This window comes from Corvus kubaryi, unplaced genomic scaffold (assembly GCF_017639235.1).
Source record: "Corvus kubaryi isolate FWS band 111438036 unplaced genomic scaffold, C.kubaryi_AGA036_p1.0 136, whole genome shotgun sequence".
Taxonomy (NCBI): domain Eukaryota; kingdom Metazoa; phylum Chordata; class Aves; order Passeriformes; family Corvidae; genus Corvus; species Corvus kubaryi.
This window is the reverse complement of record NW_024580670.1, coordinates 12138692-12155707: the sequence shown is the minus strand read 5'-3', so window position 1 is coordinate 12155707 and position 17016 is coordinate 12138692. Positions and strand designations below refer to the sequence as shown.

At 40.2% G+C, this 17016-nt stretch overlaps 1 protein-coding gene across 34 annotated transcripts in view; it reads left to right on the top strand.

The window, feature by feature from the left end:
- Positions 1–4552: 4552 nt before the first annotated feature.
- Positions 4553–17016, top strand: part of LOC121659406 (sarcolemma associated protein) — a 79138-nt gene continuing 66674 nt past the window's right edge. For 33 of the 34 annotated variants that reach the window (XM_042017536.1, XM_042017537.1, XM_042017524.1 and 30 more), the window contains exon 1: positions 4755–6105. In XM_042017536.1, the coding sequence (XP_041873470.1) occupies positions 5908–6105 (198 nt within the window). In that variant the 5' untranslated portion in view covers positions 4755–5907. Of the gene's footprint in view, positions 4636–4754; positions 6106–17016 lie in introns of those variants that run through there. The other variant, XM_042017500.1, reaches the window with a different exon arrangement.

Below are 17016 nucleotides of genomic sequence, written 5' to 3'. Positions count from 1 at the left end.
GACTGCTCACATCCACAGAGTAACACCAAAGAACTGCATAAACATCATCTGCTCATCTCACCTTCCCCCTCCATCCCCCGCCTCGAGATTTCAGTTTAAAGCAGTATTTTATTTGTACTTGAAAATTAGATTTGGTCTAATAAATACATTCATTTAAAACAAATAAACACACACACAAAAAAGGTTGTAATTATTTTTGAAGCACCTTTTCTATTTTTCAAACAGCCACAGAAAACATCAAACATTTCAAAAAGTCAATATTAATATTGACTGTTTAATTGATATATTAATAGAAAAGCAAATAAGAGCTGGTCACATGATGACTGTTCTGCTAAAATGATAAAGCAGTGAAAATGCCAGATACATTAACTTGCCTGATTTGATTTGAAATGAAAAAAATACTGCATGTAAAATTAGTTATGTATTAGCATAACATGTATTAATGGTATGTATGTTACATTATACTTATGTATATACACCAAATACATATATTATCAACATACTATGCAATGTACATTGTATATATAAATGGATAGGATATATAGTACATAAATAATATATTTTAAATCATTGTATAACATTCATATTTGTTACATAACGTAAATTGAATAGTATATTCAGTATATGCTTACTACATATATTGCATTAATGTAATTGTCTATTATGTTGGTAAGACACTCATTTGTATACTGGATACTTGTATCTTTTTTTTAATGCAAACCAGAAATAGGAGCAGGGAAGGATCTGAAAGGAAATGGAATAAATGGAGAACCTACCTGACAAGAGAGGATTAAACTGGCTAAGTTGCTTATTTTTTCAAAACTAATGCTGAAAAATAATGTAATCGTTCTTTACATAACCAGTCAGAGTTAAAAGATCATGAACAGAAAATAAGTCTGAAACTAAAGAACAATAATAGCACTAAAATAAAAAAGTGTAACTGGTTCACTAAATCTGGGGTGATAATTAGAATCAATTTTTTAAACACTGGAGAAAACTTCTCTGAAACAGTTCCTTACTTTTTGGCAGCTTGGTTCAGAATGTTTTAGAAGCTACTTCTGAGGCAAGCTTGTTTTGCAAAAGATACATAAGGATGTAAGTAACAGTTTAAACTCTGCTTTACGTTTCCACACCGGTCTATACAGCAGTAAATGCCTTCTTAGACTGTCATATTTTAAATGTGGTATGGCAATTATACATGGAATTTGTTGTATTTCTGAAAATCAGTAAAAAATTGATTGGATAAATTGTTGATGAATATTTCAGGGATGAGAACTCAGTAGAAAACTGCATCTCCAACTTTACCTGCTTATTCAGCTTTCACTATCAGTTTGCATCTCAATTTTTACACTAGAAACGGAACTGTTGCTATACATGACATGCCTCAGTCATTCTAAATGTAACAATTTCTCTGGAATCAACATCTCCCACTAAGCAACTGGTTCATACCTCTGCAGTGAAAACTTAGTCTGATACATATTAATTATTTTGGTAGCCCTTTGGATCATCATTGCACAGTACTCAGAAATGTGGCACTGAGTTGCCTATAATGCTGCTTGGTGTTTTTCTTTTTGAGTCAGTTACAGTTACCTCAGAATTCACGATAGGCTTCCATCAGCAAAAGACCTCATTTTTCATCAAGTCATTACAACTTCAACACCCTCAAGCCAAAATCCAGATGTTTTTCAGGTATGCACATAAACTACCTCAGCTGCATTTTAAGTTCCTGAAACAGCCACCAGCTCTTTAGGGGACAAATGTGACAGTGACAGTCCCCTCCTCTCCCTTTCCCTTACCCAAGATGGCTATGGAGAGGGCTCTTTCTACCCTCAGCTATGATGGCTATCATAACATTTTCATGGACTTCCTGCCCGGAAAAAGGATGGACACAGTGGGATCGTGCTGCCCTTACTTAACATGGCTGCGAGGTACTCTGCCTGGTTCAGCTGTGTGACAGCGTTTGTAGAAACGAAGCAGGGGCTGACATTTCCTCCCTCCTCCTCCTCTTTCTCCTCCTCCTCTGAGCACAGCACAGCGGCCGAGCACTTCACACAGAAATCCTCATCCACCTGTTGCTCTCCACAGTTCTGGGAAGGACACTTTCTGGTAAGCAGCAGACATTTCATAGAATACCCATACGATAATTGTATCCTCATTTCAGAATGCAACTGCTTTCTATGTTTTCATTTTAGCCTATGACTCTGCCCCTGATAACTTCTGAACTCATCAAGCAATTTGAAATAGGAGTTAAAAAGTCTGAGGGTAACTACACCCATGCAGCTCCTCTGAGAGCTGGCACGCATGCAGAGAAGGAAGGCTCAAATTAATGTTCTCGATGAGCAGTGGGTACAGCTCAGTTGTTACATGAGCCATTCGGCAGTGCCAAAGAGAACTAGAAAGGCAGCTGGCACATACCATTGCTTTCCTGAGAGATTGTCAGAGTGCAATTTCTCCAGGGGATGAAGTAGGGTTCAGGCAAACATAGTATTCCAGTGGCTTACAGTTTAAATTACATACTTACATTATTATTATGTTATTATAAATACTTAGAGAGAACATCAGAGAAAGTTATCCACTGCTTAGTTTATTGCTTTACCTGATTCTCTTAGGTCCTATAGATGGTAATGGATCATCTTCATCTCTAATTTTACTTTCAGTCTCCTTTCTCCATTAAACATGCAGACAAAAATACAGAAAATGCTCTCAGAAACATTCTTTTAATTCCAACACCTGTAGTACCCTTTGCTCCCACTTTTTACACTTTGCAGTTCCAAAGCGCTCTCAATTATTTCTACTTTTGCAACTGGTTCCCTCAAATATAACTCCTAATGGACCTAAATTTATTCTCACTTTCTCCATCTCCTTTTTATACCCCTTTCCTTCTCCCTTTGATTAGTTATGGCACCTTGTGTGCTGTAAGCAACAGCCACACTGAATTTGCACTTATTAAAACAATTAGTAAAAGTAAATTACAATTATATTTATCACAGTAGTACAATCTCATAAGCTGATGAAAGCCACGGAGTGGTGTGCGAGATTTTTTTTTTGCCCCTGTCAGGAGAATTAAAACTATGGATAAACAGTTCTAAATCTTCCACCTATCAGTTGTTTGTTTTTGTCTTCATAAAATCAGACTTGTCTTTAATCTTGGATTTCATTTCTTTGTTTCAAACACAGATGCTACAGCCTGGTTTTGCTGTCTTTTTCTCACTGGATTGTTGGACGAAAATTAGTCTGTAACAAATCAAACCCCCTCCCCAAATCACAGTGCAGTCAAAAAGAAAGGGAAAAAAAAATGAAGGCAGCCCTGAGATTTTACTGTCCTACAACTCAGAACACACCAGTCGTGCTTTGTCTCACACACTGCACTGCCTTACCTCGATCGCTGCTTTCCCTTCATCCACTGCTGAACTGCCTGGCCCAGCTCCGCTCCTGTCCTCCACGGCTGCCAGCTCTTTCTGCCATCAGAGAACCCTCCCATATCCCTAATCCTAACACCTTGTCACAGGGTAATTATAGTGCTGGCACGACTACCAGCATCTATCTTATATCACACAATTTCCACTTGTTTGCTTTACAGGCAATGATGGAATTAAGAATGTATTTGGACTGGAGAGACTTGTTTGGCACCAGCCTACCATATGACCTTGACAAGCGACCTTTCCTTGGCTTCTAGAAAACAGGCATAAATATGACCTTGGATGATGCTCCGTGACGTACTGAGGGAAGACACAGCACCAGTGACCCCACCTCAGTCCTGTCCCTGCAGCCACTGCTCCAAGAGTCCCCCTGCTCCAGCTGCCAACCTGAAACAAGACATGGCAAACATGGCCAGCATTCCTCCCGCCCCAGGACACATCACACCACACTGCGGCTCGCTAGGTTTTTAATCTGGGATCATAAAACCACCAGAAGCGCACAGGGAAAGCAGGAGGATGTTCAGGAGACTCCTGCAGTTTCCCATGCAAGCTCTGCTGAGAACGTGTCACCCCAGCTCCTGCTCTAAGCTCCACTCTTTCACAGAACCACAGAATATTCTGAGTTGGAATCAGATCATCGAGTCCAATTCCTGGCGCTGCACAGGGAGCCCCAGGAATCCCACCCTGTGCCTGAGAGCGTTGTCCAAAAGGTTTGTGAACTGGCAGTCTTGGGGAGCCTATTCAAGTGCTCGACCCCCCTCTGGGTGAAGAGCCTTCTCCTAAAATCCAACCTAAACCTCCCCTGACACAACTTCACGCCGTTCCCTCCCCCTTATTTATAAGGGCTGACGGCCCCCGCTCGTCCCCTCCCTCCCAGAGCTGAGCACAGCGACGGCAAAGCGACGGCACGGGGCCGCGGCTCACTCACCTCAGCGACCTGCCCCGTGCTAACACGTCCCAGCCGTGCCCTTCCAGGAGGAGCAGCAGCCCTTTTCCCTTTTCCCCTCTCCCCTCCCGGCCCATCCCGCCGCCCCCTCCCCGCGCGCCCGGAGCGGGGCGGGGCCCCCCAGTTGCCGCAGCCTCACCGCGCGCAACGCGCATGCGCGGAGCCCGCCGGTGCGCACGCCGCCTGCTCCCGGCCCCGCCCCGCCCCGGCCCCGCCGCCGCGGCCACACCGGGAAGGGCTCCAGGCGCTATGGCGGCGGCTGCGCGCAAGGTAAGGGGGGAGCGGGGTGCGCCCCGTGCCGCCCGCGGGGCCGCGCGATGCGGGGTTGAGGGGACGCGGCGAGACGCGCTGAGAGACGAGGCTGACCCGGTTTGTTTTCGGCCCCGCAGGTCGGAGGAAAGTTCCCGCGGCCGGTGGCCGCCTGAGCGGCAGAGCGACCGAGCGGGAGCGCCCGGGCCCGGCCGCCAGGCCTCTCCCGCCGCCGGGGCAGCGGAGCCGCACTGGGCGGGCGGAGAGCGCGGGGGTGCGCAGCGGGCCCGCCTCATGCGTAGCCACCTGCGGAGGGGCTGAGCGGAGCCGCCGCGCCCCGCGCCGGGGGTTCCTGGCGGGGACTTCCCGGGGCAGCCCCCGCCGTCCGCCCCTGCGGAGCCGCCGCCGAGGGACGCACACCGACCCCGCCGCCAGCCAGAGCCGCCGCCGGGGAGCGACCTGTCAGCGCGCCTCGCAGGCCGGCCCCAAGGACCCTTCCCACGCGTTGGTTTGTCCTCGGGAGAAGGAGAGTTGGGAGCCTCTCTATGCCTTATCAAGTTCCTTATCTGAGCGGCTCCCAGAAGCTGTAGACCAGTTTAGCTTTATCTGGTGTAGGGGAGAAAAACAGTGTAGCTCTCGCACTGCATCCTAAATCGAGGACCACCTATTCTGCTGGGGTTTAACACATGAAGATGGTGAAATGCGGACTGCTGTGTAAAGCAGTAGGTCCCTGTTGTGAAGCGAGGGCTTTGTATTCACCTTCCAGTTCCTGATCTGTGCCCTGTGAGAGAGGACGCTAATCTTACTCCTTCATCCCCCTTCCCTAAACCTTTCCTTGCTTCCATGTTGCATTGGTCAGACTTTTGGTCAGTGTTGTTTACGGAAGGAGGGGGGAAAGAAGGCAGTTGAGGTTACAAACAAAAGTACTTGTATGACTCATCTACTTGGATTTAAGACATTGTATCCTTCTTTCACGGGGCCTTTGCTTCTCTCTGAAGGAATCAGATGCTTATTCCTATTCTTCCAGAGGAGGATGGATTGAAAGTTGTATGTTTTAGACTTTTTTTGGGCCACTGCTGATGTTAAGAGACATAATGGGGCTTTTTCACTGGATTATTGCCAGAATTAGTTTACACACTGAAACAATGGGTTGTTAGGCCTCTCATACGATAATATTTGTCCTGCTTTAATATAAAGTTGCTGTGGAGGTGTTTTAAAAATTGTGGAGGACAGTCTGCATCAGAAGAGGCTCTCTTCATCTCTGATTGGTGTGGCAACCGCAATCTGTCCTCGATGCCTTCAGCCTTGGCCATCTTCACTTGCCGCCCGAACTCCCACCCGTTTCAGGAGCGTCATGTTTACCTGGACGAGCCCGTCAAGATCGGCCGCTCCGTGGCTCGCTGCCGGCCAGCCCAGAACAACGCCACATTTGACTGCAAGGTGCTGTCCAGGAACCATGCTCTTGTCTGGTTTGATCACAAGACAGGCAAGGTAAGGTGTTTATTTAAAAACACTGAAACTGCACATTTGTTTTAGCAAGTGTCTGTAGACTGCAGATCACTCTGGGTTTTGCTGTAGTAAGTATGGTTGACTAGTGAAGGAGTAAGATTTGTTTTAAAATTATAACTTTCCAGGTAAGTTGGTAATTTCTTACAAAGCAGAAACTGAATATTATGAAAAGTATATAAAACGAACAGTTGAAAATGGTTAGAGTACTGAAAGACTTGCGTGTGTCTTATTCATTGCTGGAAGTAGGTGATTTTGAGGTGAGTCATGCAAATGTGAAAGCACATTGTATCGATATAGGGTGTAATAGTATTTTTTTCAAATGCGGAGAAATTACTGTTTTATCTGTGTATGTAAATTGATTGTGAGGAGCGTTGAAAAATGGATTTCAAAAAGATACTGTGCTTGGTTGGCACTCTTCCTACTTGTCCTTTTGAAATTTTGTGGAGTATTTTGTTTGGTTCTGATAGAAAGTTTATCACTGGGAACACGAGTGTAATGAATGGCACTCATGATACAGTTTTATTGATAGTGAAAATGGTTTTAAAATACATCCTGTGTTCTTAACTGTTCCTCTCACAAGTCTGGCAGTCTTGTTAAGCGAAATTGAGGGGTCCTGTAGTGCATGTTTTGTCCACTAGGGATTGAACTGGGACAAGTAAAGTTGTTTTACTTAATGACTGTCAAGTTGATTTTAAATAGCCAGAAAAAAATTAACAGAGTGCAGACTACAGTTGCTCAGCACTGTATTTTTTTCCCAAATATATTGATGTTATGCCCTAGAACTTAACATCCTCTAAATCAGCTGGATTTTAGCTTCACACCAAGCCCTTCTATGAAATGCAGTCAGTGTAGCTCTGGATTTTAAGAATAATATGGTCTGTAATTAATGCAGATTTTTTCAGTAGTATGACACAGAAGGAGGAGCAGTACAACGCAGTCAAAGTTCTTAACCTTCCATTGTTAGCTATCCTGTGTTATGCAATACTTGGGCATGATGGGACAAGACAAGCATTTAATTTCCTAAGGCTGGATTATGGCATGGCTTTCAAGTTACCTGCAGGTAATTGTGCAAACTGCTATCTGTATTAAACGTTTCATTAAGCACGCTGCTTTGGCTCTATTGTGTGTGCGTGATGTGCATTCTTGGATTCTAGAAAACTTAAGTGCTTGAAGTACTTTTAAGTTTAGTCTTTAACCTTTCTTGTTTGATTCAACAAAGTAAAATGTTCCGATTTATTGTGCTGTCTTTAAATTAGAAATTAGTATGCATGTGGCTTTTTATCAACATTTCTTATGACTTAAAAGATTTTAAGACCCCCATGTGCTCTAATATGGTTACAAACAGTATGCCGTATTCAAGATGGTTAATTTGACAAAGCACTGAGTGTTGAGAAAATATGGTAACTGATAGATAAACTTCAAAGACCATCAGCTATGGGGTTTTTTGTTTGTTTTTAAATTTCAGTTAGCTCTGGCTTCTCTAATATAGGTAAAAAATTTATGTGCTTACTCATTTATCTGTTTTAAAATAGCAACTTAATAGTGGTAGTAAGTAAGAGGATTGTATTTAATAGTTCTCGAGATACCATCATGTGAAGATTTGACAGGGGTCTGATGAAAATTGCCAAGGTGGGGATCTGTAGCCATAGTGATCAAGTAAAGAATGGGTTTGGGATCACGCCCTGGAATCCACTCCTGATGCATGTTAAATGTGGTGATGTTATAAAAGGTTTAAAGCATTGGTAGAGCAATGTGGAGAATTTCAGATTCTGTGCTTGTTTCTTAGCAATATGGACTGGCTTTCATCTGATTGAGTGTCTGAATGGTAAATTATGAGCCAGTTGGAGGAGAGGGGGAAATACACCATTAGAGATAATAGGTATCAAATGCTGGTGTGAAAAGGCAGGTAGAAGATACTGATAAACACAGGCTTGATCTTGAATCAGAAGAACTACTTAAAAAATTCTGTGGTGTTTTCAAAATGCAAACAAAACCATGAAACTATGCCAGAACATTTACATGCAGGAACATCTATTATCATTGTTTACATAACTGCTAATAAGCACATCTCATTTAGCAAATTGTCATTATCCTATCAATGACCTATATTTAAACCTGCACAAATTCTTTTTGTCAGAGTATTTGTAAACATTTCTTAGAAGCTTATATATAGGATGTTTATCAATTCTGGGTTTTTTGAAAGATAAAAGACCTTCAAATGTTAATTTAGTAATGAGAAAAACCTTCAGATATTTCAAAATGGTTCATGAATGATCTGGGGCTACAGTTTCGTAAGTTGTGGACTCTGGCAATACCAGTTTCTGGCATTACCAGTCACTCAGTCCAGTCTCTGTGCTGCCTCTTGAGCTGCCTTTCAGTTATACTCTCATACTCTTTGTTTTTTTCCTGAGGGCTTGGAGTTTTATTTTGTTTAGTGAATCATGTGAGTGATCCTGTTTACTACATAGTCTGTAAACAATTTTATCGATATCATCTGTAAATAGGGGTAGAACCTGCAGAGAGGGAGCAGCAGTAAGCAATGCCAAGGAAAGTAGTACAAATTTTTTTTCCTTAGGCAGAGGAAGGCATAAGCTGAAATATGTCACATAAGTAGACCAAGCTGAAGATAACATGTTACTTGCAGTTGAAAGATGTGAATGTTTGCTTTGTATAAAGGCACTTTAATTATGCATGGAAAAAGTTATTTGCCCAAGGAGATAATGTCTATGTAACACCAGCATTATTAAGGATGAAAGTGGGATGAGTTTTTGAGATTACCGATACATACCAATTAAAAGCAGGTACTTAAAGTTGGATTTGCTTTTAAAAATATTTTTAACATAATATCTAAGCCTAAATATGTATATGATTAAGGTGGAAGGAGATGGTGGTGGGATTATCTGTACTTGAACTTTTTCTGTGCTTAGTAGTACTTCTACAGACAATCTGTGCAATGCCTCTTTTTGCCTGTGTTTGTAGATACAGCATAATAACTCCTAGTTAACTAGTGGATTTTTCATGCAGTGATAACATTAGAATATTATGCTTAGAATTAATTTTGATTTTATTTTTTTAAAGTAATTACAAGGTAATGAATCTGGGTTTTTTTAGAGGTGCCTGAAAAAGTGACTCACTAGATATGTAGGAAGTAGATGTTGTGCTGAGCATGGAGTGTTCCAAAAAGTGTGAATCAAAGCAAAAGAAAAAGTGGGCTATAGTTCACAAAATCTAAATATGTTTGTTCAGCTCATATTGCTGCATATGGGAAGAAGCTCTTAAAAATTGCATAACTGAAATAATCTTAAACTTGGTTTTTTGGGTTTTGTTTTCATTTTTGAAAACAAACAAGTGGAAAACCCTTGAGAATTTGTATGTGGCTTCCAGGCTGAAATGCTTCTGACAGATGTTTTAGAAACTTTTAGTAGAAACCTGAAGCTTCCAACAGATACCCAGGCTTTCAAAATCTGGAATTATTCAGTGCCTTAGATTGTTTTGAGTTGCTATTATAAGTACCTTTTATAGGGAATTCATTGCCACAGTTTACCAAATGCTCTGAGAAACTGTGAAAAATAAAGTATTTTCTTAGAGCAAAAGCACTCCAAAGAACTGGTCATTTGTAATAACTGAAAAAAAAACGTGTAGGCACAAGTTGATGTGTTAATGGTAGCTAATACTATTGTTTTCATTTAACTCAAAGTGGATATGAATTGAGCACATTCGTATCTTGGTGACATAAATGCTAACTATATTGAAATCCATAATCCCCGTAATAGTAAATGAAATTGATTAAAGCTGTGCTTTCTGGCTTCTAGATTTAAAATATGTGAGATAAAAATACTACAAAATACGTCCTGCAGGGAGCACCCTCTTCTTTAAAGAAAACAAACACAAAACAGATTCCCCCCCTTAAAAAAAACCCTTCAAAAAACAAAACCCAAAACAACAACCAACCAAAAATCCAACAAGAAAACCCAAACCCCAGCAACTCAAAACAACCAGCCCAAAGGTACAGCCTGTTTAACGTTGTGATCTGAAGGACACAGTGCAGTTTACTCTGGTCGTGTTTGGGGACGACACCGAGCCTGTGAGTGTTGGTGTGGGGGCTGAGTTGATCTGCTCAAGGGCAGGGCTGCCCGCAGGGCCCTGGCTGTGCTGAGTGAACGGCAGACAGGAACCCGAGGACAAACAGCGGAGGCTGCACTTGCAAAGGAAGAACCCCTTGCGGCTTACTAGACCCTATCTAGCATACTTCATCTAATTTTGGACCACTAGTGTAAGAATTACATTGACAAACAGGAGCTGAGATTAGATAGTTTTTCTTTGTGCTGTATTGTACTAGGGATAAAAGTAAATTGATATGAAAGAGAGCAAACGAAATTTGTAAAGAGCAAATATGTTGCTCACTTAACATGACATAAAATGTTTTGTGGATATCAAGAACTTGGCACGATTCAGGAAGTACAGAACATTTTCTCTGGACATTCTGTTAGTTCAGAAGTATTTTAGTAAATTTATCTTAAAAAACTAAGTGGGATATGAAAAATGGTATTTGGAATTGTAGGGTTTTGGTGGGAGGTTTTTTTCCTGCTGCTTCCAGTAGAGATTCCTGTGTGATACTCTGGCCTATTTAGTGTTTATCTATGTAAGGGATGTTTAGTTTCTCATGTATCAGTAGCTCTTATTTCGATAGATGCCATGTCTGTTATTTGTTTTTTCCTCTGTTATATCTTTTCAGCTTTCTGTTAGGATTGTTGTCTGAGAGATGTACAGATATTTTATTTTTCAGTACTCTTGATGTAGCTGTATGGTTACCATCTGCAGTGGGGGCACTTTATCTTCCAAACATTGAATATGTGTTCCAAGTGCCCTGGGGGACTGACGTGGGGATCTGCCGTAATGCACTAAGGTGAAACTCCAGTGCTTGGGTGCCTCTGTAAGAGGTTGATGTCAGGCAGCCCTTACATACACCTGTTAATATTTTTACGTAAGTGCTTTTCACCCTGAACGAACCATCCAATTTTATACTGATATCATCATGAGAATAGTATGAGGTAGGGAGCTCTTGCTTTTGACAAACTTCAGCACCATGGTTTTAGAAGCTGGTGTAGGAGTGCGGGCAGCCATTTATAGTAGAGGTAAGTCAGTGCTGACAAGGATTTCCCTGCAGAGATACCATCTAGAGCCACTGCTGCAGAGTTAATACTGTAATTCTTGGAGCTGATCCATTGCAGTCATGATGCATCTCCCCTGAGCCAGGAACACCAACACATTGATTAGGCTTTAAAAACAAACAAAAATCCCTTTTGTATTTGAAATGAATTTTTACAAACCTCAAATGAATCAGGTTACTTAGCCAGAGTGAAGGCCAGAAAGTGTGTTTTTCTTAGATCTGTAATGGGATGGTTTGGGTTTGCTCCTGGTCCCAGGCTTATAAATGCAAAACCTTGCTTCCCTACACTTCGATTATATAAAGTTGTTCTTGATTTTTACTTTTTCGTGTTAGTTGGGCGATCCAATGATTGTTAACAGGTGGATTTACATGGCACTGGAGAAATACTTTGATTTGGCTTTATCTTCTCATTTTTCTTAATAAATGCAACAGCTTCATTTGCTTATTTATCTAATGAAAGTAATTGCATTTATGTATGCTGTGAAGGGCCATGTGGGTGAGGAGTGTCTGTGTCATTGTGTTACTTTGGTTGTGTTGATTTGAGTCTGATCTAGCTAGAATTCTGCAAAATGTGTTGATACATACTCAGCTGTTTTGTTGCATTTTGGGTTTTGTCATTTCTTTTAATAGATAACATAAAGTGAAAATGATTGTTGTTTGTGGAACCAGGCCAGTGAAAAGGAAGGAAGAATGCTGTCTCCATCCCTATAGCTAGCAATTTTACAGTCTATTGCTGCTAAATTATATGATTGATTGTTGTCTCAGGATTTTCTTTTGAATCACATCAGTACTTGCTTCCTGTTAATGTTGCTCACTTGCTGAGAGTTTGGGTTATCCAAGAGCTCTGAATTTTGTTAGATCTTGCTGTGACAATGCATTAGTGTTCCCAACTTGTCTGTCTTTGCAGAAATGTTTCTGCTTGTGGCAGAATTGTTGGAAGAAGGCTCAGCATTGTCACATTTTTGTTGAATATAGGCAAGTGTTTTTTCAGTCTGCTCTAGGAGTGGGAACATCAGGCAGAGAGATGGGTTGGACTGTACCATCTTGCAAGAAGACATATCTGTCTGCCAGAGGCGCAGAACAGCTTCCTCCTTGAAAAGGAAAATCATTGTGCTGGAGCCAGACAATTAATTTGATACAATTTTCCTGTTGTGTTGTACCAGACTTGTGTGTGATTGAACAATGCTTTAGAGTTTATTTCAGTCTTGAGAAAGTATAAATAAATGATGAACTTCCAGCAGGCTTATAATAGAAAGTCCAAAATCCTGTAGTAACACTGTAGTTGAGTGGAAAAACACAGAAAATGCTAGCAGGAGTTTGACCTTTTTTGGGGTTTTTTTTTTTACTTTTGTAAAAAGTAAACATAAAACATACTGGGATTAATCCAGGGTAGTTTAGGGCATGAGGAATTTATAAAATCTTTACAGAGCTAAGGAACGTTACAGTATTGATAGTTGAACTGTGGTGTGTAATGGAGGGAAATATGTGCTATTCATAGAACTTTTGGGTTATAAAATAACATTAACCAACTATTGGAAAGACTGAAGAATTGATAGTGAGATGGGCTCAATTGCAAATGTCCTAATAGTGTAAAACAGGAGAACTTGCAACTAAATACAAAAAATATTGACAGTATTGTGCTGCTGTTAAAGTAAGTTTTTCCCCAGTGGGAATATCTTGTTTAGTTTTCGTTTTTACATGATAATTCAAGTGTGTTGAAAATATTTATTACAGAAAGTCTTCAATACAGAAAGCATACAATGTCTCATGTATGTATAAAAACTATATCAGAACAGAAGGGTGACCTTTTCTTCTTGTGTTAAGAGAGTAATGAATAGAAACCTAAGAATTAAGTTATTAGTGCTGCATATTCTCATAATTGCACCTGTAGTATTTCTTCCATAAAAATAAAATAAATGCAAGAGCTTAAAATAGAAAAGTTACGGATGCTTGTAACCATGTATTGAGTAATACCCTTTTTAAAGGAAGGAATTGAAATGCTTATGTTTCAAATCCAAGATGAAAAGCTCTGTAATGGACCAGATAGATATTTGCACAGCAAGTTCTTTTGGAGACACTTGGTACTGGCTGCTGCTGTCTGCATATGTCATTAGTCTTATCTGATATGGAAGTTTTTGCTCTTAACTGGAACTTTTCCAAAGTTGTTCCTTTTTTGGAAGTTGAGTGAGATTAAGTTTAAACCTAGATTTGTCTAAAACTTAGTCTTTGCCCTAGTGTCAATGTTCTGTAAGTGGTTTTTCTTCTTGTTTAACCCCACCCCAGCAGAGTTTGATAATTATGCCTTGCTCTCTGTTTTTTTTAAAAATGTTTTTTCATGAAGTGTAATTCTTAATTATGTAGGTTAGAAACCAGATCTCTTGGTTCTGCAAAGCTGAGCTTTTAGCCTGCCTACCTTTTTATCTTTTAGTATTCTGGTGACCTTTCCCAGTAACTCGTGGCACAATTAGCTGTCATTCTCTGGTTTTTTTTTTTGGTTGTTAGCTGTGATAGTTATGCCAGAACTTAGGGGCAATAGAATTGCAAATCAGTTTCCGTAGTGTTACTTGTGATTTTATTCTGGCATTGCTGGGTTTTGCACGTATACTTATTGCTTCCAGGTGCTTGAAGAATCTGAAAACTTTCAGGAGGCATAGTGAATTATTTGTAATTCTTCACGTGTTGAGCTCTGTTATTAAAAAAAAAAACTTTGTTTTTTATATCTGATTGTGGAAGAATCCATTCTGCAGCCAAGTTATTTTTTGCAGGTCTTTGATCTCTGTAGGTAATAGCAACTCCTTGTTGTTTATTTGCTATCATTACAGGGATTCCTCTTGCTGGATGCCAGAGGATTTTTAAGGTTATGACAATATTAGCACATATTTTTAAGAGACAAAGAATAAGTTTGATGGAGTTTCTTTTGTTTCTATGGATTCCAGAACTTTAGGTCATTAAGTAGCTAAGGTGGTATCTACTTGGAGGGAAGTTACAATACTGTGAACAAGGACAGCAAATTCTATGGCATGGATGAACTGGCAGAGGATAATTAAGGTTGCTGTGGACCTCAGGAGATTGTCTGGTCCAGTCTGCTGGGCCACAGCAGCTCTAATGAGTTGAGGTTGCTTGTGGACTTGATAGAGGATTTTGTGTACAGAATTAATCCCTGCCAGGAAATAAGCTTCTGAGGTCAGTGTCAGGCGTATTAGCTGGTAGATTAGCCTGTGTTGCTGTTGTCTTAAGTTATGTTTCTAGCTTCCAGTATATGTATGTCTAGATAGAATTCAGTATTATGCATACCTGGAGTACTTCTTTTATAGTGCAATTTAAAATTACCACGAAAACTTGTCAGGAAATTTTAAAATAATTTCTGGAGGAAAGGAAGCACTAAATGAAGGTCATGAATGTTCCCAGTTCCACTCCTAATTCCATAAGGGTGGAAATAATACTACACTTTCACTTATAGCTGTCAACCACTACTTCCTTTTTAAGAACTCAAAGGGGAATTTTTTTTTTTTTCATCTTCCTCTTTGAGGACTTTTCATTGACTGCATATTCCAGCACTTGTAAGAGAAAGTCAGGAATACAAATTGTCATGGAAAGGGTTTGTTTGTTTTTGCAATCTCCTTAGCTAGTTGATGTTAGGTAAAGCTACTGGTTGTGCTGCTTAAGCAGAGCTTTGGTAGGTATCTAAATATTGTCTGTGACAGTGAAGGCCAGTGATCTGGTATATGAACAGAGCCCTTTCTATGTAATTAAGGGAAGGACTGATAGGCTGCTATTTATATTAATAATATGTTACCTATAACACAGAAAGGCATGTGGATGTTCTAAGTCTATTTGAATGCTCTTTACTCATGGCGTCATTCTGATCTTTGGTTACATTTATGAATGACTCTAAATTAGAAAGTCAAAAGTATATGTGCTGTGTTTAGATAACTTCTAACTTTCAAGTAAACAGAGAGAAAAATGTTTCTGGAGGTTTTTGTACTTGAACAAATGCACTGTGTCAACAAACAAGGATAACCTTCCTTTCAAAATGCGTATTTTCATTTGGAATCTCTGTACACATGCTGCCTCACTGACTGAGATCAGCACAGGTTGTACATCCATCCTGTTGCAGGGTATTACTTCCTGATAAATTTAATGCAGATCTACATTTTAGCTGCAGATTGACCTTCCCTTATCCCATGTTCCAGAAGTGGGCTTTGGGAAGGGTTAGTTTGGCAAAACCCTGCACCAACACAGCTGTCCTGCCACAGCTGTCCCAGAGCCACTCTGGGACATTCAGACTGCATTCCTGGGGGCTCCTTAGGTCACCGTGTTCCGGGATTTTGCCTGCTTCACAGGTCAGTATAAATGTGCCTGTACTTGAACGATTTTGTATGCAGATGTGCAGGTAAGAGGGGTTTTCTTGGTCTCCCCTGGTTATCAAATCCAAGTGTACTCATTTTGCTTCCTTCCTTTCCCACACAGCTTAGTGTTGAGCCTTCCCAGGATAAGTGTTACTGGATAAATTTTAGATGATGATCTGAGTTTTATAAACTAATATTAAAGGATTTTGATGACTACTATGCTTCATTTTGAGATCTGTAACTTGTACTCTCTTTGATGTGCTTTATAGTTTAAACTTGCTGTATGCATCTTCTTTTATAATTGCTGTTTTGTAAATAATTGCTTTGTAATATCCTTTAAAGCCTTTTATGAAGGTGTAGTTTTGAGTCTAATGTTAGGGTACTTGTAATTTTGTAACATTATTTCAGTGACTAGATCTGCTTGCTGGTGTTGTGCCTCAAATCTAGAAAGTATGTTGAACCATTCTGCTTTCAATATTGCTTCAGACAGTTGTTTTACGGGGGAGGAAAGCTGAGTAGAGACTATTTTGTCTTGTCCAGACCAAAACTCTTCAGACAATAGAAGGATTTAAGAAATAATAAGTGCTTGGTTATACTTGCAGACATTTGGAAGAGGTATTTTTTTTCAACTGCTACACTCATGCTGAGGTGTCCCAAGTATTCTTTTTCATGGGACAGTAGTAGTGGCAGGATTTTAAAATGCAAATTTGTGATCATATATGGGCAGAAAATGTTCTTAACCTTAAAGTTTAATTATTGTGTTTACAGACACTGTTAACATGCATTTTTATTTCAAAACTGGTTATATTTAATATATAAAAATTATGTTTCATATTTATATTTAATGGGTGAGACAGTGGAGACACAAAAAAAGAAAACAGGCAAATCAGCTTTCTAGGTACAGTCTCTTCTGTCTGAAAAGAAGTTGTAACTTTGGAAAGTTCTGCCTGAATTCACAAATAAAAAAAGTCACAAGCAAAACAAATATTTTCGAACATAAGAAGTGGCCAACTTTTTTTATTTTACTATTAGCAGTGACAGTGTAATTGCTAGGACATGAAAAAGGACTTTAGTGAGTGTACTGAGTCAAATATGAAAAATGGGACAATTCAGGTTTTTTTGTTATTTTTGACCCATATAACTCCTGCTCTGGGGGTTCCTTTCCATAAAGCTAGATACGGTGAATGGACAGGACCAACCTGCTGCTGATGAGAGAATCACAGAACGGTTTGGGTTGGAAGGGATTGTAAAGATGATCTAATTCCAACACCCTTGCCATGGGCAGGGACACCCCCCACTAGACCAGGTTGCGCAGAGCCCCATCCAACGTGGCCTTGAACAGTTCCAGGGATGGGGCATCTTCCATTTGTTTGG